Source organism: Dermacentor silvarum, chromosome 4, assembly GCF_013339745.2.
Source record: "Dermacentor silvarum isolate Dsil-2018 chromosome 4, BIME_Dsil_1.4, whole genome shotgun sequence".
NCBI lineage: Eukaryota > Metazoa > Arthropoda > Arachnida > Ixodida > Ixodidae > Dermacentor > Dermacentor silvarum.
Genome location: NC_051157.2, coordinates 100,176,677 through 100,202,552, shown reverse-complemented (window position 1 = coordinate 100,202,552; position 25,876 = coordinate 100,176,677). Strand labels below are relative to the sequence as shown.

Sequence of the window (25,876 nt, the reverse complement as noted above, 5' to 3'; positions counted from 1 at the left end):
AAAATGCGGAAGATGACGTAAAGAAGAAAAAGAAACTAGTGTTACCTAAAAATAGAAGAAACTTGGAATTTGCACGTTTCTTTCAAAGAGAAAAATAAAAATAACTATTTAAGCAGTGCTACTGAAGTTATCGTGTTTCTTTTTTCCTTCCCAATCCCTTTGTATTTTCATTTACGTTTCCCATTTTTATGCTGTTTATCTCATCCTTGTGCCAGCATGCCTGTTCTTAATTTCGCCGTTCCTACTTCGTTCTTTTCAATCTTAGGAGATTCAAATTAAAATCAATTGAATTTTTATTTACATAGAGCTGGTCTCACGAGCTCTCCTCTATGTCACAACTGTAAGGAAATCGAATCAATAGAACATTACTTTTTATCATGCAGACGATATTCACACCACAGAAAGTTATTACTGGAAGCTCCACTCTACAAAATTGGATTAGGTTTAAACATACCAGTATTGTTATCATTTGGGGCCTCAGCACTAGGCTAAAGTCACAGAGAAGTGTGTTGCGCAGTATTTAATTTTTTTAACTGAAACAAAACGATTACCCTGCTAATTATTGTATTTGTATTCTACACATCAGATGCATTCATATCACCTAAATTGATTTCTCCAAATTGTTTTGTTAATATTACCTCCCCGTGGTTGTAACAGCTCTTCACTTTCACCTTTTCAGTTAGTCTTACTGGTCGCTCGCATGGAAATCTAGTTATTGCGACATTTGTTTTTTGTTTTTGTTTTTTTTTGTCTTTTACTTGGCGTTTCTTGTTTGCTTGTTTTCAAATATGAATTTTCTTTAGTATTCCCTCTGCCGCCCGATTCTTGGCCTATCCTCCTTAGTGGGTGCGAGCCATGACAGAGGTACATCATCATCATCATCATCATCAAAATCAACGCCTCTGTCGTTCTCTTTACGCACGGCACCCGAGCCCTTTTTCCAAAGTGGGTATCAGTCATAGTTCTCCAGGGAGGTCACCGTCATCATCAAACAACCAACCAACGAACCTCCGTGCCCGGCCCCTCTAGTGCTGAGATGTACGGCTTTATTGCTGCAGCGCTGTGCTTGTTCCAAGTGACCTATGCGGAAAGCAACTTCCACGACCTCCTGTAAGTCCGGGACTCAAGTACTGGCAGCGATTCGTTACTCGACAGGATTCGCGAGCGTCTTTTCAAATATGGGCCGTACCACGTCGGGGCCTAGGGTGTGGCTGGCGCTCCTTGTGTCAGATGGTCTCTCGCCGAATCGGCAATTAAGCGACCTTTTAGAGTCTGTGAAGTCGACTGCTCTCGACTGCATCTCAACTTAGTTAGCAACGGTAGCCACTGCCTTTTTTTTTTATTTCTATGTATATTTTTGGTTGGGGGCGCAGGCAGCCGGCAGAGCAGTGCTGATGAAAAGTTGCCGGCAGTAACGCCCTATTGGCTGGCAGCGAACACATAACTGCGCCATCGCATCTTGTCGACTTAGTGTCAGCAGCCAGCAAGGTAGTCTTAAGAAGGAACATAACCTAACCCAACCTAACCTAACTTAACCAAGGACCACGTGGTGACGGTCCCGACTTCTCGCTACCGCTGCTGCGTGACGAGAAAATTTAAAAAATGTATGACAGGAGTGTTGCGGCGTGCGTCACCGGACGACAACCAGCCAATTGTAGGACAGTGCCGGCCACACTTTTACGGAGCTGACATACCAGCGGCCTGCAGTATATTCACTCTGTATTTTTTTTTCGTTGTTAGGTAGATAATAGAGGTGACAATATTTCACCGGAAGCTGGCAAAGTGGCGTTAGGGACAGCTTCGCCAGCAGTTAAAAACCGGGATATTCCTGAGCACTGATGATGTGCTCAAGGGCCGAACTCGCCAAGTTCTTTTTTTTTTTCGTTAGTGCAAAAAAAAGTCTGCTGTTTTACATGCCAAAACCCCGATTTGGGTATGAGACACGCCGTAGTAAGGGACTCCGGGTTCATTTTGTCCACTTGGGGTTCATTAACCTGCAACTAATGCACGGTACACAGGCTTTTTTTCATTTCACCGCCATCGAAATGTGGCCGCTGCGGCCGGACTTTGATCCCGCGCCTTCAGCCTTAGTAGCGTAATGCCTTAGCCTCTACGTCTACGCCACCCCGGCAGGTGTTCGTAAGTGGTGTTTGCTGTGGACAGCCCATGCAACTGCGCAGGATGAACGACCGGTGGTCTATAGAGTTTCATGGGTGCCACGAGAAGAAGCGCGCAGTAACGGCATAGGAAGGAAGCGCAAAAAGAACTAAGGGGTGGGGGGACAGTAAATTAACAGGCATAAGGTGATGTCTGATGACGCAAGACAGGAGCAACTGGCAATCTTTGGAGAGAGGCCTTCGTCCTGCACTGCGCATGAATATGATAATGATCATGATGACGACGACGAAGGTGATGATAATGATGAATCGTGAATCTAGCTTGTTGGGTAACTTAGTGCTTGGTTTCCAGCAAGTGAGAGCCAGTGAACTGGAAAAAGAAATTACGAGAACTGAAAGGAAAGATACATTGACATGTTCAAGGTGGGGATCTGAACTTCTGACTTTACTTATCGAAATGACCCCGACAGATCGAAATCCGCAGTGATCAGCGCATAACTACGCACATTAGGGCTATTTCAGAAGAAAAGCTGTAGTAAGAAGATTAGCGTTCTGTTTACTTGCTTTCTTTTTTTTTTTTTTTTTCGTCACGTCTGGCATGCTGTTACGCTATTCACGACTCACTCTCATCTCTATGTATTCCTTATGGTTGATTGATTCTGGGGTTTTTACGTTCCAAAACCAGTTCTGATTATGAGGCACGCCGTAGCGGAGGGCTCCGGATTAATTTTCACCACCTGGGGTTCTTTAACGTGCACTACAACGCAAGCACACGGGAGTTTTTGCATTTAGCCTCCATCTAAATGCGGCCGCCGCGGCCGGGATTCGATCCCGCAACCTCGTGCTCAGCAGCGCAACGCCTTAGCTGACTAAGCCACCGCGGGGGGTTGTATTCCTTATGGTGACGTTCCAGTACATGACATGGCATAAACGCTAACAGAGTCCGTCAATAAAAGGTGCTTTAATAAATACAATATAGCAAATTTTGATGCAAGAATTTCAATATTTTGAAAAATCTGTAAATGGTGACTTGAGAAAGAAATAGTTTAGAAGGTACATGTATAGCGCAGAAATGCTTTTATGAGACGACCACTGGACCAATTTGAATTGAAGTTTGTCGTGTTTGAGAGGAGGGTGTTGTAGTGACCGTAGGAAGCAGAATTTTAATTTAGGGCGCCGGAAGCTTTTCTTACAAAAATTGCCAGAAATTGGTAAGCTTCAAAAAATTGAAGCACAATATTTATAAATTTCAACAAATACTGCAGTTCTGTTTACTATATCTGTCAGACATTGAGCATCTAAAGCGGACAAATTTGATATATAAATTTGCAGCTCGCGTGGAACTGTCAAAATGTTAACGAGGGTTTCGCAAAGTCCTATATACTCACAAATCAGTGGTATCTTTCAGATTCGTGTATAATAACCTTTTTCTGATTTAAATGTATTACAAAGTGCATTTTACAGAGATGTGATTTCTCTTTTTTCTATTGCTGAGCTGCGCAGCTTCTAAACTTTACACATATGTTTATGTAAATTCGGCACTTTTAAAGAATGATTTTAATACATCGACTGCCTAAATCAAAAGTTTGCTCCTTACAGTCTCTAGATGTAAAAATTTTTGTTTTTTATGCAAAAATCTTTATCAAATTAGGGGCGATGATTTCCGAGAAAGACTATTTACCCATTTCCGCCTATTTAGACAGGAGTGCCCTAGCTACAGTATCCTCTCAAATGCCAATTGAAACAAAATTTGTTCGCAGCGCAAGAAGCATTGTCTAAGATAATGTATACATGCACAGCAGGCTCCTTGCAAATTATTAACGTTTGTGAAAGCTCTCAAATGCAGACGTCTTTTTCTTCTGAAATTGTAAAAAAAAAAGCCATCGCTACCACTTGCTGGAAGTGACGCATCACTTTGAACACGGGCTCATAAGAATGATCTTAGAGATCAGCTATAACTCTTGCCCACGGCGACTCGCACTGTGCTGAACAAAATCTCGCAGGAGACGTGCTGGGACCTACGTAATTCCCCGCCAACTACCAGGTCCACGCTTCGTCTGTTTAACTGTTATTTAAAGGCTGTGAAAGCGTGCCTTATATGCGTAGGTTTAGCGTGCAAACAACAGCTGTGATTGGCAGTTTCAGAATACACCAGCGCTGCTACAAATATCGCGTTAAGCAACAAAGGCTAAGCCGCATCCAATGTCTACGTCTAACGAAGCGTGTATATCGTTGTTATTGCGCGCTTTATACTCGCCATCATGGTTGAATCCTGTCTCAGTTCGTTTAGATGAAGCCAATCAAGTCGGGTCGAGTCGATATTTCGGACCAAAATCCGGTCGTCAAGTTTAAGTAAACGCTGGCGGGTAGGGTCGAGTCGAGCTCGATCAGCCTGCCTTGCAAGGGGTGGTTGACTCGGCAACTCGCTTGGTACGACGCATGTAAACGTGGCCGGGTCGGTCTGGGTCAGCGCAATTTCTCACTCGACCGACTCACGTCCAGTTAATGTAAACGAAGACTTACCCTAGTTTGTATAGTATCCCTTTTGAAAAGAATAGTAGACGTTGCCATAAGAATACTGCACGAAAACGTGGCACTACAGTGCGTGCGCCAACTTGGTGCGGCTGTTCACTCAGCATGGGAGTGAGGGGATTTGCCGAGACATCACCTTTATGCCTTCGAACAACTTCGTAGATATTGACGTAAACTGTCCAAGCTCATTTTTATGATCAATTGGGTTTTATTTGGTCTCATGTATATTGTGAATTCTATCTACGATTCGGTTGTTTTCGTATCGTTACAAATATATTTGTCTATAATACGAACAAAATAAGTACGCGCGGTAATTGTTAATACAAATACATGATCTAGATTCAGCGATACGCACTAAAGAAGGTGTCAAGATTAGTTATACTGAGAAAATACGGGCAAACGTGAAACACTGCTCTAAAAAAGCCGTTGTAAGAACAACACGCCACACGTTTGAGCCACAAAGAAAATACGCTGCTATATCTTTCTAGCAACCTTAGTATATATATATATATATATATATATATATATATATATATACGCTCTATGCCATAATGTAGGGTTTAGCCGCTGCTGCTGCTGCTATCTGCTGCTGCTGCTGCTGCTGCTGCTGCTGCTGCTGCTGCTGCTGCTGCTGCTGCTGCTGCTGCTGCTGCTGCTGCTGCTGCTGCTGCTGCTGCTGCTGCTGCTGCTGCCTGCTGCTGCTGCTGCTGCTGCTGCTGCTGCTGCTGCTGCTGCTGCTGCTGCTGCTGCTGCTGCTGCTGCCTGCTGCTGCTGCTGCTGCTGCTGCTGCTGCTGCTGCTGCTGCTGCTGCCTGCTGCTGCTGCTGCTGCTGCTGCTGCTGCTGCTGCTGCTGCTGCTGCTGCTGCTGCTGCTGCTGCTGCTGCTGCTGCTGCTGCTGCTGCTGCTGCTGCTGCTGCTGCTGCTGCTGCTGCTGCTGCTGCTGCTGCTGCTGCTGCTGCTGCTGCTGCTGCTGCTGCTGCTGCTGCTGCTGCTGCTGCTGCTGCTGCTGCTGCTGCTGCTGCTGCTGCTGCTGCTGCTGCTGCTGCTGCTGCTGCTGCTGCTGCTGTTGTTGTTGTTGTTGTTGTTGTTGTTGTTGTTGTTGTTGTTGTGGTGGTGTTGTTGTTGTTGTTGTTGTTGTGTTGTTCTTGTTGTGTTGTTGTTGTTGTGTTGTTGTTGTTGTTGTGTGTTGTTGTTGTTGTTGTTGTTGTTGTTGTTGTTGTTGTTGTTGTTGTTGTTGTTGTTGTGGTTGTTGTTGTTGTTGTTGTTGTTGTTGTTGTTGTTGTGTTGGTTGTTGTTGTTGTTGTTGTTGTTGTTGTTGTTGTTGTTGTTGTGTGTTGTTGTTGTTGTGTTGTTGTTGTTGTTGTTGTTGTTGTTGTTGTTGTGTTGTTGTTGTTGTTGTTGTTGTTGTTGTAAATGGGTTTAGAAAACGAATGTAAACCACAAAAGTTGAATTCGTTGTCCACACAAATTAGCTGAAGTTCAAGTTTTTAGGAAACGCGACAAAATACTTGCTTTCACCGCTATCTTTTAGACAAATCTATAGACAATATTTTTATCCCAGCGCGAGGAGGTCTGCCTCCAAAGTTAGTAGAATTAATCGATCACCTGTATCGTTCGCAGCTCGCCGTTTACGGGTAACGCTCACGCAACGGTTCCACCTGCGTCCACTGCTGCCACCAAGACTACGAGGAACGCAAGTTTCATGACTTCGTCCAACTCTGATGACCAAGGCATGCTTACTGCACGCTCATGTCATAACTCAAGATATCATTGTTTCGAGAACACATCAGAAGCATGAGAAGGCCCAGGGCTTGCCCTTAGCAATGTAAACATTTGGGCTAGTTACAGGCTTGCAGGCTTGCAGGGTTACAGGCTTACAGTTATGTTGTAAGCTTAGTTAAAGCTTGTCCTTATTGTCTTCTTCCCTTGCGTGGGTTTTTCGCATTCACATTCTTTTCTTAACAATAATTAATCAACTCGCCCACAAACAGGCTATACTGGACTATCATTAATTCATGATGCAACTACCGTGCCGAAAAAGAAAAAAGAGCGATACTGTTATTTCCAGTTTTCATTGCTGGCTTTCATTCTGTTCTAGAATAGAAGCGATGTAATAGACAAATGGAACCTGAGTCTTTACAACCCGGTAACTGATGATTATGATAATCACTTGCCTTATTAATGGTTACTGTGGCTTGCATAAACAAACTGATCCCATTAGTAGTGGTTGCTATAATTTTTAGGAATCAGACGGGAATCTGCTGTCAAATTCGTTTCTTTTCTTGGCAGCAATTCTGCTACTTTCAGTTGCCACCGGCATATCTGCTCTAGGAATTACATGTGGCCTGGCCAACTCCATTTCTTCTTTTGCAATAGCTTGTTTTGTAACATAATAGTTCTTTCGTTGCTCCTTGTGTGGTTCTAAACTCCTTGTCAAGCTTTTTTGTCATCCTTGAAGTTTCAGTCTCATATGTTAGTACTTGTAACGTATGGAGCATATGTTGGTATTTTGAGCGATATCATGCAATTATCTGTCAGGTATGAATCAAGATTGCCGGTCACACATGCTGCAAACTATTTAATTGGTTCGTAAATTACCTTCTCATCCCTTGATCAGGGCTTCCCATATCAACTTAGCCTGGACTGTACACTTTAAGAAAATTGCCTCCTTAAGCGTGTTTTCTCGCCCCCTTACGCTCACAAAAAAGGATGTTTAGGCAAACTAATGACCTATTTGAAAGGGTGATGTTTGAAATAGCACCATTTCCCCCAATGTATGTGTTGCAAAAATTGACACTGCGTTTTATTTTTGCAGCGATTACGAGGCCGTTCATTAAACATTTCCCCTGACCCACTTCCTGTGGACTCGGAGCAACGCAACTTGGCACAGTTATTAGTCCTTCTCTACACACGTGCCGCCTAAGGACTCACACTTTTCCCATCTCTTAATGCCACTTTATATACCTCGTATGTAGAAGTCCACAGGTTGCTCCAAAATGCACGTTGTGACTTTGGACATCATAGTCTCTTTCTTTGGAAAACACTTGCCCTTCAAAAATGTCTTAATTGTTATAAACAATTGGAAGTACAATATTGCCAGGTTTGGGTGAGCAAGGGGAATGCGGTAGAATTTCTAACCCACCTCAGCGTGCTTGGAACTGGGCAACATGTGCTCTGTGAACTGTGGCATTGACTTGCAAAAAAACGGACACCATTGGTCAGCTTGCCACGTCTCTTGGTGTTGATGGCCTCCAGCAATATCCGCAGCAGTGAAGCATAGTGTGCTCCAGTAATCCTGGTACCCTCTGCTAGCAAATCCATCAAGACTACACCGGGCTGGTCCAAAAGGATTGTAAGCATGACCTTGCCTGCCAAAGGTTGCGCACGTGGCTTCTTTGGAGTCGGTGAGTCAGGATGCTTCCATTGCATCTATTAAACTTTAATCTCTTTATCACAGTGATGGACCCAGATTTCTTCCTGTATGATCAGTCTACTGAAAAAGCCCTCCTGGATTGCACTGCACATCGTCAAAAGAGCCTGGGAGCATTCGATTCGTTGTTGCTTCTGGAAAGGTGTGAGCAGCGGGTGTGAGCTGCTGCTTACCGACCAGGTTTTAATGCACGATACCAGTTATTACCTACATCATATGTTAGGGAATACTCCTCAAAAACCTCTTTCATCTCATCGGACGCGTCTCTTGGGGCGTGTCCTCTGTAGTGAAGGAAATAGATGGCTCCTTTGTATTCCACTAGGTTCATCGTCGCACCTCGCACCGCCTCAGGGTTCTTAAAAAATACGCCTATTAGTTAAGTGTTGCAAACTGGCACGTAACACATAGAGACCTATATCATTACACATGCGCAGGTTCAGCATCCTGCGAGAAATAGAAGTAGGTCAGGGGAAATCTTTATTGAGCGCGTTTTGTATTTTAATCTTTTATTATGGTGATCTTTCGGACGTCCGCCGAAGCAGCATTGAAGTCTCTTCCGAGACGGTTATAAATAAATAAATAAATAAATAAATAAATAAATAAATAAATAAATAAATAAGAGCAAGCCACACAGCCTGGATTCGAACTGTGGGCGTACAGATTTGCCAGTCGGAAGCGTTACTACTCGACCATGCCACCAACGCAACCACAGGGAATAATATAGCACTTAAATTGGGCAGTAGCGCCTCCAGCGGCTCTGCTTCACTGACTCCACACTCTTCAGTGCTTCAGTGTATGTATAAATCAGCTGCAAAGTGAAGCAATTTAGGCGTAGCTCGCAGTAAGATGCTAAAGGAAGGTAGGAGAGGAGAGGACAATGTAGTTGTGTCTTCCCGCTTTACGGAGCTCACCACCTCCACAATAAATGCTGTGCTCTTATAGGTGGAAGACTGCTCTGCATGCACATGCGAGTAATTATTCCAACCGATATTGCATGAACTAACGTAAGACTTACTACACATAATATTGCGCCGGCCAGAATGATGCACCAGAGAGAACATAAGTCCGACGAACTACGCTTGGCTGACGCGCTATGATACGCTGACAATTGACAGCTGATATATAAAACAACACCGAGCTGAAACAACTTAAACGAAGCCAGTGGTATAAAGCGAAAGGCATGGATAGCAAAGAAATGAAAAAGCTATGTCCCTGCTCTTCACCACCAAGGATGCCATGTAGGAGGAGTAGCAGGTTGACATCCATAGCCTACTGTCACCATATGACGTGCTCAAACTATGAATGGGCACAAACCGCTGGAAAATAGACGCTTATGGCTTTTCGCTTGCTTAAAATGTTTAAATGCACGGGCACCCTTAAATTCTGCAAGCTGTATGTTTCGCGCAAAGCCCCCTTTTATCATCCTGAAATAAATGAAATGGTGCAGCAAGGGTGCTCTGCGAACGAATGCACCCATGTTCGAACTTTTTAAAGAAAGTAATGGTGCAAAAAGCGTGCTCTGACGTAAAATGCAACGTCGAGGGTGTGAATTTCCTAAGTGTGTACTCCTGCACAGCTTAAACGGGCTGACTACCGATAAAAAATTCACCGTAGTCTGTATATTGCTATTCAGACCTGTCCTTATACTTTGCCGGTGCAGGTCTGCAATAATATCTCGTAAGTCATTTCCAGCGTTGCTGAACAGGACACTGTTATCTGCAAATCAGAGATTGCTGGGATATTCCCATTTGATTATTTAATTGTTGAATATTAATTTCTAAAGGCAGATTCTTCTCTGGTTTGATTGCTGCCAAGGCTTACTGCTACTTATGCGTCAGTATCGCAGTGTAGATTAAGTGCAATAACTGAAAATAAGCCAATGGGTCTACGCTTGTCCAATTCTTGCGCGTCTTTTTTTTTTGATTAACATTATGCTTGCGTTTCTCCATCTTTCGGGGATACTTCGAGCCATAAGGCATTGGTGGGTAGAAAGGACAGATGTTTTGGAGCACTTTATCAAACCGTCTTGCCCCGCAACCGCCGGTGTTTCTTTTTTTTTTTTTTTTTACCTGACGCTTTTTCTTCGGACATTGAGAATTTGCTATATAGTGACACTTCGAACTCTTGTATCGTCTCTGCGACTATGTCTAGTCTCGGCTACGTGGCCCGTTCTGAGTAGAGCACAGTTCAGTATAGAATTTGTCTGGTTTCTTTATTATGTCATCAGTGTTACTGATGACATTGTTTTTGTTATCCTTGATTCCATATGTCTTTTGTCAGATCAGTTCAGAATACTGCATATCCAGAAGAAGGTATTGATTATTCGCAATCAATTTATTTCCACAAAACTTACAAAGTTATTGCCTCCACAATTTTTAGAGTCGATTGCATCCTTCCCAATCGCAACTTGTTCAGCGTACCCTTTGCTCGTTTTTGCGTCGAAGTTGCCCATGATTACACGGAGTTACACATTTCTTATTATTCATTCGACGCTTTCACACAACCTTTAAACTTTTCATCATGACTTAGTGTTGGTGCGTACATATGTTCTAGCTTCAATTTAGATATCTTATTTAGCTTTATTGCAATAACGGCTACCTTTCCGTTAATTCTGTTGAATACACAACGTTCTCCGCTATTTGCCTTTATGTTTTCTCTGGTATGACAATTGCCTCCGTAACAGAAGACGTGCCCGTTATTCAGCACTGTATGTGATTCACCAGTTCGACTAGCCTCATTAAGCCCACGGGCATCGCAGATAACGACTGATGATTTCTCAGCTAGTCCTGCTCAGCTAACTTCCTTCTGTAGGGTACGCGTGTTGTAGGTACCCGAGTTCAACTTTCAGTAACGCCCCGTTCTGATCCAGAGGTTTCTTGCCTCTCCTGCGACCGGAACCACTGGTCACGGTTTTGACCAGATGCTCAGCAGCCGCTCGGGACTGTGAAGAAAAAGTTCATTGCGAATTTCATTCGAGAGGTACTGGCCATTACGTTGGCTAAGTTATAGAAACGCAGCGCGCAAAAATTGGTGACATATAAGAATAGAATTCGGGCGCGCAACCTCTAACGTCTCTTACCCTGCAATTCATCTCTCATGACACCAGACGCGGACGACCGCAAGGGCTTAGGTCTGCCATGCGCCCTCGACGGCGACTGCGTGACTGGGCGTGGGCTCTCCTGCCAGGAATGGGTTTGCGCTTGCGCGCCGAACTCGCCAGTCAAGGTGCAGGTGCAAGGAATTGATACCTGCCTTCCAGGTGCGTCCCGTTGTGGATTTCCGCTTACGGTCTTGCCTGGTTGTGGTTGCGCGTATTGCTACGGAACTCAGCTGATAAAATTGCAAGTTCTTTCATCGTTGGGATTACGGCCTTCACCTCCCGACGTGTCCTGTATTCAGCTAAACGGTACGAAACTGGGCGTCGCGTAGTAAACGCGCCGTTAAAGAAAAGGATAAGACCTCCGTTACAATGCCATTATTTTCATTTTTAATTCGAAATCCGCCGTCGGCTGTTATCATTCGATGGTGCCAAAAGCCACGTGACCAAGCGATGACATCACGTTCCCGGCACTGGACCTGCTGCGACTCACACTGCGAAATCTCACGGTGAACAGACATGGCGTAGGATCTGGCCCACTCCCAAAATTGAATTAATGTGTATAAAGTGGATTAGCCTGGATAAGGCCGATTAAGGTTAGTACAAATTAGAGCAAGGTGGATTAAGGTGGAGTTCTAAATTAAGGGGATAACTTCGACAAGTCCTCATGCTTTCGCATTCAAAACACGTAAGGACACGTAAGTGACTGTCAATTTTTTAATGTTCTTACTGCGAGCACTGTGCAACAGCCAATGCGAGATTGTCTTTGGAGTAGTCGCAACGAGGCAGCAGCTTGTCGTAGCCTATTAAAATGTGGAAACAAACTAAAATAACTTGTGTTCATGAAAAGTGGGTTGTGTTCTTCGGCGGCCGCAACTTATAGACCTTTCGGATAATACCGACAACCGTGCGTGCGCACTGGCTTTCTGCCACTACCATGAGGATAGGCGCGCATGCAGGCCAACGCATGGACCCGCGTTGAAGGTGCGCGGGCCGCGCGCGCAATGCCACAAGTCTCCTTGAGCTTTCTATGGCGTACTGACACACACAGCTTGTCCGCCGCATAACATGACCCTGCGAACGCAAGCTTGCTTCCGGGACAACAGGACAGCTGGAGTATCTTTGCATGATTCCGTGTTCGCCACACGAAGGCATCGTTGACTGTTGCAAAGCGAAAGTGGTCAAGTCGTTTCATTGAACGCTGCATAGAATTTTGCGCACTTTTCCGAACTGTCCGCGTAGACACACTGTGTGCATAGCGGCGCGCATCTGTACGTCGATGTGTCGAATGTCTGTGAGCGAACGCAGGGGAAACTGCACAAAACGTACAAGAACGTGGTAGGTTCGACTACCGGCTACTACTTATTATCAGCCTGCCGGCGTTTATCCCTCACAATGGCAGGCCGAAAACCGACGTCGCCTGAGTTCAGCATGGTGTTCTCGGCATTATACAAGTCCCCTATATAGCACCACCTCAAAGCTAAGGGAAGTAACGCACACCACCTACCGAAACAAATGCCTTTTTTTAAACGGCACCGGAGGCCACCGCGTCACTGCGGCATGCTTCTCGTTAGCGTAGACAGGTGATTATCGTGTCTTGACGCTCAGATTGAGACAGATTGAACATTGATTTACACCTTGGCATTTATAGTCCATTCGCACCTTGGCACCTTAATTGGCACTGATGGCACTGATAGTGATGAATGGTTTTCGTTGTTCCAGTTAAAGCAATATCACGAATAAGGCATGAACTACTCCCATCTCACTAACGAAGAGTGTACAAGTGTCAGTTTGTGCGGAATCGTACACAAGCAATAGCCCAGCGAAGGAGCCACGCCAAAATATAACCTTATTAAAATCACAAAATCTTAGACACGCAACCCATAATCTTAATCTAATTTTTTTCGGGTTACTAGTTGATCAGGTTGTACGATATAGACTGAGAACTCGAGCAGGCACGCGTCCAGTTTAATTTCATAGAGCACACGTGTAGCACTCTACACTTGTGCGTGCACTCTAGTGACTCTACGGTTAATCATTTCTGACGCGCAAGGCTTACTGCAATATACACTGCACGCCGTCAGCCGTGGTTCTCCAGTTGATGCGAAGTTTTAACGACACACAGCATGACCTAATGGACCACTCGTGCAGGCAGTGTCACGGGTAGATCCTGGAGCCAAATATATCAGGATTCACCGACGCCAAATAAGACCTAGTGAACGAGTCATAGAGAAGATTAACCATACGTTGCAAGACTTAAGGCTTTAGATCATGTTGACGACGTTTGTCGACTCGGCTTCTCCCTATGTGTCACGTTCGTGCAAATCATCATGCGTGACCAAGTTTTTCTGAGCGACTAGTACACCCATGCCTTGTGTGCCTACTCATGGCTTTCTTTCTGCGCGCTTCGGGCGCAGCCAAGGCCTTGTACGAGTCGTGCCGATTCCACGAGGAGTGCAGCCACCGGAGTGTCAACATGCGCTGCATCGATTTCCTCTGCTACTGCCCGTTGCCCTTCGAGCTACGAGGGAATGGCGACTGCCTGGCCCGTGAGTGTGGCAACCTTTTCATTCACCTCTTCGTTTCACCTGACGCATTTACGCGGTACACATGTGGGGTGATCGAAACGCGCAAGGAAGTGCAGTCACGCTTTCTCGTGGGCTCGAAGTGAGCCAAATTGTGCTTGTGAAGTGTGTTAAGTACTCCAATATTGGGTTTATGTTGAAAGTAATATTTTTTAGCCTGCTTCCTGAACGTTTGGCGCGGCTAGTTGGTGTTCAGTTTCTCGCCGAATAAACTGAGCCGATGCCGGAGATGATGCCTTGAAAACTGCGCCTATCTCTGAGGCAGCGTAATAGTAAACTAGAATGGTTCCCCCAGACATGGTGCAATGAAAACTGGTTCGACGCAGGAGACTAAGCAATAAAAGTGGTCGTAACATCGGTGGGTCGACCCTTACACTAACGCAAGATGTTTCCTCTCAAAATTGTACTGTTGTTTGTAAGGTGATCCAATTTCCGAGGCCGTGGAGTAAAAGGCGTGGGTATGGCCACACCGAAAATGCTGTCACATTGCAGTCGCTCAGATGTAGCATGCGCACATCGATTCTTTGCCTCTTTAGTTCTCCGGGTTCGGCATCTGCGTCTTTCCTAGTAGACATAGAGAGTGGTCTCCCGCAAACCTGTGGCGGGTGAAACCAGTTCTCTTAAACATTGATTCCAAAACGTGTGTCCGATCTGCGTGATAACATTTTGTCGATGCGAGGAGGCCTCAAATCTCAAGGAGACGTATTCCATATTCGTCACTTGCAACTTCCAGAGTGGTCTGAATAGAAATGCGGGTGCAGGCAGAACTGGATGAACGGCATCTCACGCTATCACACTCCAAATAGCGAAATCCACAGGGCCACATACTACGTTGTCTCGGGCACTTCTCTGCAATGAAGCCAGCTTGGCGCATCTTTCCCTATGTTACCTATTTCATGCAGAGAAGCATTTTTTCGCGAGTAAAACCTAATTTTATTATTATAATCTCGCTAAACATGCTGTTCTCGCAACAAATTAATACTTTCTCTTTTCGGTCTGGCAGAACTACGCAGTGGCCTGAGGTGATCATCATGCAATAATTGTATAGCAGTTTTATTTGGTGGAAGCCAGCAAAGCAGCCCTTGTTCACTCGCAGGCACAAGGGGACACATTGCATGTCTCGCACGTCTACGTCGTCCTCGAGGGTTGTGATCTTCCACTGCACATAGCGCACCACCCTAGTGCACCACCGTAGGCCTCCGTCACTGTTTCGGTGACGGAGGCCCCATGAAAGAATGCATTTTCTCTAATGTAGTTAGCTTACGAAATTTCTACTACCGCTGAGCGTAGTAGGGATTTGTCTCACATGAGCATTTGTTTCGACGATCACTTCCGAGATTAACTGTAGATTGCACTTTGACTTTAATTTTGTGTATCACCTGAATAGAAAGCGGTACTCCACTGCGTGACAAGAAGTGGAGTAGCCAGGGGGTGGCACACCGGGCACGTGCCCCCCCCCCCTCTATCTCTCTCTCCATCCCCGGTCAAGCTGATGACCCTCCATCCCCCTCACCCCTGAAAAGACTTTCTGGCTACTCCACTGCTTTAGTATATAGAACGGACTCCACGCAGGTACCATCACAGTCATTTAAGGAACGTCATCTTCATCAGCCCATTGGACAGTTGACTTTAACCACATAGCGTTTACTTACCTCTCTTGGGACGGGTCTTCGCGCTTTCTAATAGCTATATTGTGTGAATCAAAATCACAATTTCCGTGATTTGATTCTTCACTCCCTGGGAAAGTATCGGTAACCGACTGTATTTCCGTAAACACGTTTATACGAAATATCAAGCAAAAATCGTAAAACCCAGCCCTCCAAGACTCTTCAAGCATGATGGTCACTCCAGGCGACCACCACCTCCACCTACGTGGCACTCTGTAATAAGGGAGCGTAGCACTTCATCTCTAGCAAGCTATTAACTTGTCGCACATAAAATCTACTATCCCATGCTTGAACCCACTAAGGACTGAACTCAAGTTCCTGTCCGTCAAAGACAAACAGATCCAGAGTCTATCCCGCCATTGAGGCCATCGTAGTCACAAAAACGTTTCGCCGCATGTGCAATTGCGCCAGCGATCTTAAATTAGCGAAATCTTGAAAGCGTGCGCCATTTTAAAATCAATATGCGTGGCTCGCACGCTCCAACAGGAAAAAAAAAACCATAAAAGGTAGTCACCCTCGGTTACCAACTTAACAAGTGATATTTCGCGCTGTTAAGAAGGAGAATTAGTTCTGTGGCGAATGGAAGCAATTCTCGGTGATTTTCAAGCCATGCGAATCTTTTTTTTTCTTTTTTTATTTGAGCTGTTTAAGCAATTTGTCATATTTTTATCATGTACACGGTGCTCCAGTTGTCAAGCATGCTAATTATTCGTGGTCTTCTGAACCTAAAAAAAAAGGAGATTGGCACCACCCTCACTTTCAAACTGTACTTTGCTTTTCATTTCACTTATCATGTGTATAGATACCTTCCTTCAAGATTTCTAGAAGTTTGCGAAGATTTGAGGGTTCAAATATAGGAGCAATTCTACCCTTCGCCAATTCTGCGGGCAAAACAATATCGCCTTGGAGAATAAGGTCAGTGGAGCATGCTCAAAGTTCCAAGAGAACGGACATAGCATTGCATGCTTCGAGGTGGATTGCTGAAAATTCTGAAATATATTGAACGGACAAAATATATGTTGTTGTGAAGCAGAACTTTTTCGAAATCCGCAGCTCAAGGGTGTCTCTAGTGCAGTCATTATTTCAACTGAGCATTTTATGTAGACGCAATGAAGTTAATATGCTGAACATATTTCTGACAGTAAGTTCAATTTATTTTGGGGGTCTTAAGCAGCTTTTCTTGCATTTTTTTGTCTTGGATTTTTTTTAACCAGGGGTGGGGTGTGGTTAGTGGGTCGAACTGCTGTCGTTCTTTTTTTTTTTGGTTACCAATTCCAGTTCTGTGTTGACCCTTAACTATAATTTCAGGCAGAATCGTTTATCGATAGAATGCGCTGAGTTCTCCTAACCACACGTCTATACATATTTGCAGCGAAGCCGGACTTAGGCAAATTGATTGCTGCGGTGACGCCGACTTCGCTTTTAATCATCCTCGTGGCTGGCATTGGAGGTGCATTTATATTCCGAAGGTAAGGTTTCGGCAAACACGCCTGCTATAGCTCTATGTCAGTCATAGCATGTAAGCTAGAACTTATCAAAAAGAAATCAATAGTCGAGAGTCTGACAAAATGTCGTCGGGCCGAGTAGTTTATTTGTAACGTTATTGAGGGTGGTCACTGAACGAGTAAAGATTTAATGGCGAAAATGTGTTTTAAGTGATAATTTACTACATCATCCTGTAATGTTCACCGTAGTAAACGCTTTGGGCAAACGTAAAAACAAGTGCATCACATTTCGCAAAAAAAATTATTACATTCGCTTTCTTCGCCCTTCCATATCTTCATAACTTCCCTTCACCGTGAAACATTACAGACGGAACAGTATATGACAAACTTGTTGCATTGTTCCCATGGAGAACTGGTGTACCGTCACTATATATGAAAGGTCCTAAATATTGTAAAAAGGACGCCTCAGTAACAAAACGTCGCTGATAGCAGTGAGCCAACTTCAACCGGCAGTGGACTTCGGAGAATAATTCCAACGAGATCGATTATAAAAGTTTTCAGTTCTCATATCGTTTTACCCAGGTTGTTTCCCAGCGACGATAAGAAAAACAGTACCGCCACCACTCTTCGGCGACCAGACCAGAGGCCCATGTCCTCTTCATTTTCTCCGCGCACAAAAGTTCCCAGCAATTCCATTTCTGTGCGTATCGGACCGCTGAAGTCGCTGCGGGCGAAGAAGCCCAACTTGTCCCTTCAAAACAACCGAACCAGCGCGCCGTCGCCATTGTTTCCCTCGACGCGTCTGCTTCGTGTGCCACCGGACCAGCTGCGACCGGACGCCTTCTCTCCGGGACCCACGAGCACGACCACGGCAATGCGGACATCGAGCTTCTCGCCTCCGGTTCCTTTCGCAAAGTCGTCTCAGATGCTGGACAAGTCGACCGCGCGTTCCGCTGCCCCGCCACAACCATCGAGGCTGTCAACCACGATGCTCATCAACAAGCTGCTCTCGTCAAGCGCCGACAGTTCCGACGAAGACAACATCGTCGTGCGGGTCCTCGACTACAATCCCGCTTCGCAGTCCAAGTCGTCGAAGCAGACCCAGAGGACGTCCCTGCCGTTTACGGCGACTGACCCACAACGGCGCGAGGGCCTTCTGTTCCGCAAAGGCGACGGCTGCCCCGCGGACGACGGTTCGTCACTGCCCATCGAATGGGGAACGTCGACGTCTAATTGGGATCGCCGAAGCAGTCTAGCTGCGACTTCTGGTGGAAAGCTAGGTGCCACTAAGGATGGGCTAAAATATGGACGGGACGACGACCCGTCGGGAAGGACGCTTTTCTCGTCCTTCCGCCAGAGCAAGAATGTCACCTTCCTGGACGAAGTGTCGCCGGCGTCCGCGGCTGGGCGATCACACCTGAATGAAGAGAATACGCCCGGACAAGTCACGGCGAAGCCTGTCACGACCTTTGCAGAACACGAGCGTGGCATGAAGATCGGCTCTCTAAAGGCGGAGACGCGTTGGCTATGCCAGAAAGATCCTGTTCCCGACATCGAGGCGAATGCGGCTTCGAGTGGACGCCAGCTTTCTAGGAAGTCGGAGCCTGCGTGCATCGAACAGACTCGGGATATCACGGGTGTCAAAAAGGATGAGGCGGAGATCAGGTATGCGGTCCAGAAGTGGAAACGTATTGACATCGCGGTATTACGTGTAAGGCAAATTATGAACGATCTTGCAAAGCATTTTCCTATTCGATACATCTGCGCGCCCACTACTGTTACCTGCCGTGAACATAACTTCACTGTGCTCTCAATAAGAGCAGAGAATTGAGCGTTTTAACCAAGAACGTAGCCATACAGAGATGTTTGCGATAGGCTCCGTATTGGCTCACATCAAATGAACAGCGACGTAGAGCGAATGCTGTTATCGATATCAGTGGGCCAAAACGTTCTAGTTTAGTAGATCACGTTGAATTTTGAGCGTAACCGAAATACGATGATGATGATGATGATGATGATGATGATGATGATGATGATGATGATGATTTATTGGTACCCCTCTGAAACGGCGCGGTGACAAATAGTTAGCTAGGCTGCTTGAGTTAATCAGGTATGTCATATATGCTTTTCAGTCTTGCATTTTGTCTACACCTCCTTAATATTTTTCACTTCCTTGAAGCTTCTATTTCTGCTATGTACCGTTACCTATGCCTGTAACACATCCGGTCCTATCAGTCTTTTCCCTGCTTTTTTTTCACAAATACTCTAAACGTCTCTTGCTTATATCGACTCCTGACCAGTTGATGCGTCCATCCACGTCGTTCATCAGCCCCACAGGTGCTCTGCCCCGTCACGGCAAAGTAGAGAGACTTAAATGGCTTAAGCTTCCCTCCATATGTTCTCATTGCAATTTTTTCGCGCTGGAACACAAACTCCATATGGACGTTTTGAAAAGAACATGTCTCCGTGCTATCTTCTCGGTTCAAACGAGATTTGACGGAGAGTGTGCTTCCCTTCCTACCGACTTTCCTAGCAGAGGAATCTCCTACGCCTTGCTTTTACTCATTTCGAACGAACACTCGTAAAAATTCCCTTTGGCATACAGCGAAATGCTGCCACTGTAGGACTACTAATTTGATAGATGTCCAGATGTTCTGAATATCCTGAGAGTGTAAAAGAAATATTCGTATACGGGCTTGTTACCAAATCCTTCATTCTTAAGTTACACAACAATATTTGGTTGGTGTAAATGTTATAATTATGCCACGTATACTTAACTGTGTAGGGTGCAAAGAAAATGACGAGTGTCGAAAATGTTTGTATAGACGATTCGGACGCCTTGTACCTCTATTATTATAAAAAAAATAGCAAAAAAGCTCTACCAATCACAACCCATTACTTTGCTTCGAAGAAATGTGAAATTTCAAGTGACCTCCATATAAAGCATTACTCTGTGTGCGGTCATTGGGGTCGCAAGTTTCTTACCTATTTGGAACGGGCGCTTGAAAACGCATGATCGTATGATTTGGCGGTCGGCAAGATTGAAGTGCCCACTTAGGAAGACAGGTACGCTGCCCGTTCTTCTTTTCCTAAGAAGAATTTCTTCTGGTAGTTTCGAGGCAAGCTACCTGCCGCGATATTTTTTTGTGTCAGATCACTAAGTGCCTTAACCAAAGCTTGACGAACAGAAACATGACAGCTATCAGGCAGCTCACAACACTATCGGCGGGCTCATAACTGCTGTTCCCAGTAAAGCAGTAAAAAATATATAAATAACTGAACTACGTAGAATGCCGACCAAAATATGCGCAGCGCAATGTTTTCTACATACTTGCTAATTTATATCGGTACGGAGCAATAGCGCAAACATCAGACAAGGACAGAGGAGGCAAGATAATACAAGCGCTAACTTTAAAGAAAATGTTTAATGGAAGCGGTGCATGCCCATATACATGCATGAATGACAGTGAGCGCGCATGTCACACAGCCATGGTCACAAAACTATTTGAAATCGGCACGAAAAAAATGCAAGTTCTTTTCCAGATAACACTACAGATGGCGTGCTGACACATCGTGTGCCCAGTCTGTCTAGGAACCCGGCCTCGATTATTTCTCTAACTAGTTTTCTTTTTGTTCCTTTTTTTAGAGGCATGAGCACTGAGTCACACTTAGTGTTTCTTGCGCAGCAACTTCCGGTTAGGGACCGATTTTCAGTTTGTCACAGAGGTGGGACTAAATTAAAAATAAATCATAGAAAATAAAGACAGGTAGATATTGATGGTTTGACTTATGTTTGATGACATAGATATGACATCAGAGCACAGGTTTAGTGCAGTAAAAAGCTAATTAAGTGTTAGGAATAAGTAGAAACAATTAAGGAAAGTCTAATTGTCGTAAACCAAAGCACACAATCGTACACTTTAGATACCGACCGCATCAGTAATGATTTGACCGCATGTTCGTGGCGGTTTCCCGCCAGTTCCGTTCGCTATGGAAGTAGACGGCGAGGACGCCGGGCCTAGTGTAGTGGAGTGTAGTGTAGTGTAGTTTACATCAAGAATTCACCAGCATTCTCTGTGTCTGTGTTGTACTTCACTCTAATAACACAAAGTTAACAGAAGGAAAACACAATGTTAACCCAAACAATACACCAGGGTACAGCAACACCGAGGGGCGAGTGCCACTAGTAGACACCTAAGTCAAGGATTAGGGTCGTTTCTTAATTTTCTTTCTTCTTTCAGAAGAGCCCACCTAAGCTGCTATTGTGAACTTTATATCGGTAGTTTATATTTTTCAGCCATCCTCAAATATACGAATGATAATGGCCCACTTGCTTGATTTATTTTTGCCCGCTTATCCACCAGTTCCTTTCAGACTCTCTTTTCTGCTCTCTCCTCGAAAGCAAACGTCCCGCTCACGAATTTTCCGGCGCGCTTCTTTGTGTTGCAGGACAGGGGACCCTCGGGTCCAGTCCCTGTCGCCCGGCGCGCGTAACCGTCTCGGTCTCGGTACTCCCTTCGTGGGGCCCGAGGAAGGCTCCCTGGCGGAGTCTGCCTCCATCCCGCTCTCCTTCTTGTCCTCGTCCTCGCCCAGCTTCGAAGTGCTGCCCAAGCCGGACATCAGCAGCGGCCTGTTGCGCGAGGCCGACGCCCTGCTTCAAAGCGCGGGCGAAAACGAAGCTGTCGCCGACTCCCAAGAGCAGCAGGACGCCAGTCTCGTTGCCGACTTCATGGCGGCCGTCTTGCACGGGGAGTCTTCGAGCGACGGCGCTGGAGCTCCACTTTCGCGTCCGCTTGGCGGCGCCATGGTACCGCGTGACGCAAAGCAAGTCGCAGCCCGTGTGGCTAAGGAGGCACCCGTTGAGGCGGTGCTGCGCGTTCCATCCGCGGAAAAAAAGGCGGTCCAGTCACCGAGACTCTCCTCGCCTTCCGGTGGGCAGAAATTGTTGTCAGCAGCCGTCGCGGAAGCACCCAGAGGTTCGTAAGCTATCCCGAAGAAAAGGGGGGGGGAGGGGGATATGCTAGACGGTACAGTCATGGGATGATCTCAAATCGTCACTAAAGAGAAAAACGAAAGGAGGTAAATATTCTTGTGTTTTGCGTGCCAAACTTACGATGTGATTATGCGGTACGCCGTAGTGGGCGACTCCTGTTTAATTTCGTCCACCTATAGGGCTTTTTTTTTAACGTGCAGCCGATGCACGGCGCACGAAGGTTTTACAGTTTAGCCCTCGTCAGAATGTGACCGCTGCGGCCGGTATCGAATCCGCGACCTCGAGATCAGCTGCGCACCGCCATAGCCACGGTGCTACCACGGCAGTCAAAAGAAAAACAATTTGAGCTGTATCAGTAAGCCAGCTTTACACAATGCCAAAAAAATTTAAATAAAGCATCTCCTACCCTGCGAAATTGCTTCGGAAGCCAGGAAATACGCAAGAAAAACGCAGTTTCGCCCGAAAGGCGAAGCATCGATCGCGATAGCAAATTAGTAGACAGCTATACGAAGTAAGGGTAGTAGTTTTATCGGCCGTGTGAACTTGGGGTTATTCGCTCACTAACTAAATTAACAAGCATGGTGGCAGAGCGCACAAGCAAACCTGAACACATCACACTCGATGGCCGCGGACACTCGCTGTCAAAACGCTGGCGTGAGGAAGCGCGGCGGCAGCATCGAGCGAAGTGACGTTAGTGCTGTCTACCGCTTGTATGCAAACTGAGCGACGAGAACACCGCACGCACAATAGTATGAGCCGCCTGCAGATCGCTTTCAAAATAAGGCGCGCGCTACCGTGCGCGGCCGCGCAAACTACGCAGGTGGTGCCCGTCTAAACGCCGCCCCCCCCCCCCTCCTTCCCACGTTTCCTCCCCGCTGCCCTGTCTGCGCGCGCGAGATTGAGCCGCGATCGTCGGTTAAATCGCGCGCGGTCGCAACTGAACCGCGCGTCGCAAAATACGCAGGAGAACTTCACCGCCCCCCCCCCCCTGCCTCCCTCCCATCACCCCACGGCCATTATGGCCATTCGCGTGACGTAAGACGTCTCATTCCTGTCAGCTTCCCTCTCCTTCGCACATACATTCCCTCTCACTCGCACATACAGCATACGTCGCGCGGCATCGATTTTATCGCCGTTGGACTTAACACGGAACCTCACGGTGACGGCGACGACGACGGCAGAAATGCGCCTGGAGTCGAATAATACGGAAAACAAGTGGCGACGGCGTTTTTAAGTTCCCGCATCAGCGCGCCCGTGACGTCCCGGATGTTGATGGCGTCTGATCAGGCATAGGTAATTTTTTATCGGTATGGAATGGCTGCATAGTATTTAAAAAGAGCCCAAAATTACCTTACCAAGTTTCAAAAGCTTTTGCTAAGCCACAGCGGCCCAAATACGGTTCAATATATATTAATATCTCTGACATCACACTGATATGCGACGGCGCTGGTGCTCTGGCGCAAAATGTAAATAAATTGAACTATTGCTTTCATCTTCTCATCTAATAATCAACCTCCTAGCGAGATACTCAGGGAAAGAGTTCTTAAAGACACTTGATTAAGCTGATTTATTGTTTCTCTTCAGTGCCCCTTTAAAGCTTCATCATAAGGCTCATGTGAAAATTGCTCTCACCATGGTATGACATCCGCTAACTTCTGGAAATCTAACTTGTGGTTTAGAGCGTGGCACCAGCCAATCGCAATGTGAACGTCACTAGGACGTGCTGCAAACCTAATACTGCCTTAAAAAGTCCGTTAGCCTAGCCTTATGCAAGGCCCTCATCCCAAGAATCAAGGCGCCAATGGACAAGGCATGACAAGTAATAACAAATGCCTCTATACATCGACTAACGTGTCAGTACTTAGCACTGCCATTTCATATTGATTATTCACGAATCTGAGTCTACTTCCAAAGTCGTGATGGCAGGGCCGGTAAAATTGTTATTTGCATTCACTTCAGGCCGATTGGCCTATTTTCATTATCTTAGTGTGTTTGGTGGGAATCGGCTTTTTCATTGTTAACTTGTGTAACTGTACCTAATTCCCATTTCTAAAATATAATCAATGCGAACGAAAAAAAAGCACCAACAATGACGTCCTGCACTATTTGCACGAAAACATAAATTCATTATCTTCTAATCGAATCTCTGGGAAGGCAGTGTGTACGATTTCGTCTAAATAGTGTACTTCTTACATGTGTCGCTTGTGGTCCTTGTAGGTGATTCGCCGAAGGCAGCTGTAGAAATCACGGCGCCGGCAGCGGCAAGCGTTGCCGATCGGTGTGAAACGGCTGCTACGGAGCCACCGACAGATGTCACCAATTACGGTGAGAAGGCAGGACAATCTGTTGAAAGTACGCCATCCTCCACTGATATCGAAAACCTGGCCGAGATTCTCAACAGGCTAAAGGTAAGCCTGCTGCTCCTCCAGAAATTCGGATTGAACGGCTCTGTGTACTTTTGCCCTGTGTTACCTATTCATCAAAACATTGCTACATCACGGAGTGTTTTCTTTTGTAATGTTTTACGTATAGCGAAACATTAAATTTAGATTCTAAATAGACGAATAATTTTCTCCGACAAAACATTGTTATTGTGTTGAATTTATTTCCGTGATACTTCGGCAGAACTGTAGGTAATTAGGTGTTTTCACGCTAGTATGGCATAATGTTAACTCTCACGTTGAGTAGTTTCATTTTATCACCTTTATGTTCTGTAATATTATTGTGTTGTGCATTGCGTACACGCTCAATAATAACTCACCGCCAACCATAGCGGGAGGTTTAGTCATGGTTCGCAGCGTTTTGCTCTGGCTCCGGTTCCTGTAATAGAAATAAATAAATTAACTTTCGCTAATGAATCAACCGATAAGGTTACCGCATTTTATAATGGCCACGCCGTCATCACACTGGCTTTACATTGTCATCACATGGGTATGTGGTGAGTTCAGCGCCACCAGTGGTATACTCGTGAAGCCACAGTTGACCTCCCTTGATTAAGAGCCATAGGTCACGGCACACACTCCGCAGAACGTGATTCTTATGCGAAACATTTCAGCAACAAACGCTTTCACACTGGCAAAAGCGTAGTAATGGCAATCCAGTGTGATGTATCCATGACAAAGAAAAGACAAGACGACGGCAACCTTGCTGGCGATAGCATTTCTTATCGAGCGACGGACTGGTGTGCCTTAGCTGGCCTGGTCTAGCGCAGAAAATGGAAAAGTGGGCAACTCGAAACAATGGAATGTTTAAGCGTAGTGCTGCCATTCTGCTAATAACGATACCGCTTCCGGGTTGATTTTGTCTATCTGGGGTTCTTAAACATGTGCCCATCTTCGAGAGCTTTCTTGGATTTTACCCTCAACGAAATGCGGCCGTCGCATCCGGCAAGCAAAACCAGCCACCTCTTTCTCAAACAGCAGCACTCCGTGGCCACTGACACACTACGGGGTTCGTCAGCCGCCGTAGACCGTACAGATCCTCCCAGAGGGCGGTAGCAGATGTTCTAACTGTAAACAAAACGCTTGCGCTGACCTAAACCACCAGCTCTTTATTTATCCCTGTCTGCAGCAGAACAGTCACAAAGCCTTGAGTATGCGATCCGTGACACTCGGACCCACGGGGCATTCGCTCGTGGATACGCCCTTGTCTGTTCAAGAAATATTCTTCGAGAATGTTTTTCCGCATGTACGCATGAACGACTTAGCTCAAGCTAATAAACTCCTAATCCTTAAACCCAGTTGCGTTGCTCTTTCACCCAAATGAACCCATAACAGCAGATGATTGTATTCAATTTGTGAAATAAGAGGTGGAGTAAAACGAGAGTGAAATACCGGGAGGTTTGGCAGTCAGAAACGATTATGCTAATCAAGCATGACTGCCTAAATGTCGTGATTTCGACCGTGCGTTTGTGCAGGTAACCCAGCTGGGCAACGAGCATCACCGACGCGAGCGGACCCTGCAACGAGAGTACGGCTTCGTGGCGCCGACCCTGCCTGGCCTCACAGTGG

The 25,876-nt window shown here is 45.9% G+C and overlaps 1 protein-coding gene across 1 annotated transcript; it reads right to left on the bottom strand.

Annotated features, from left to right (window-relative positions):
• Window positions 1–5,253: 5,253 nt before the first annotated feature.
• LOC119448214 (UPF0746 protein DDB_G0281095-like) lies at window positions 5,254–7,668 on the bottom strand (the record flags this gene model as incomplete). Its single annotated transcript, XM_037711639.2, has 3 exons — window positions 7,614–7,668; window positions 5,507–5,963; window positions 5,254–5,344 (listed from the first exon to the last, which is right to left on the bottom strand). Coding segments are annotated over exons 1-3 (603 nt in total), but the record flags the coding sequence as incomplete, so codon positions are not given.
• Between the last annotated feature and the right edge of the window lie 18,208 nt (window positions 7,669–25,876).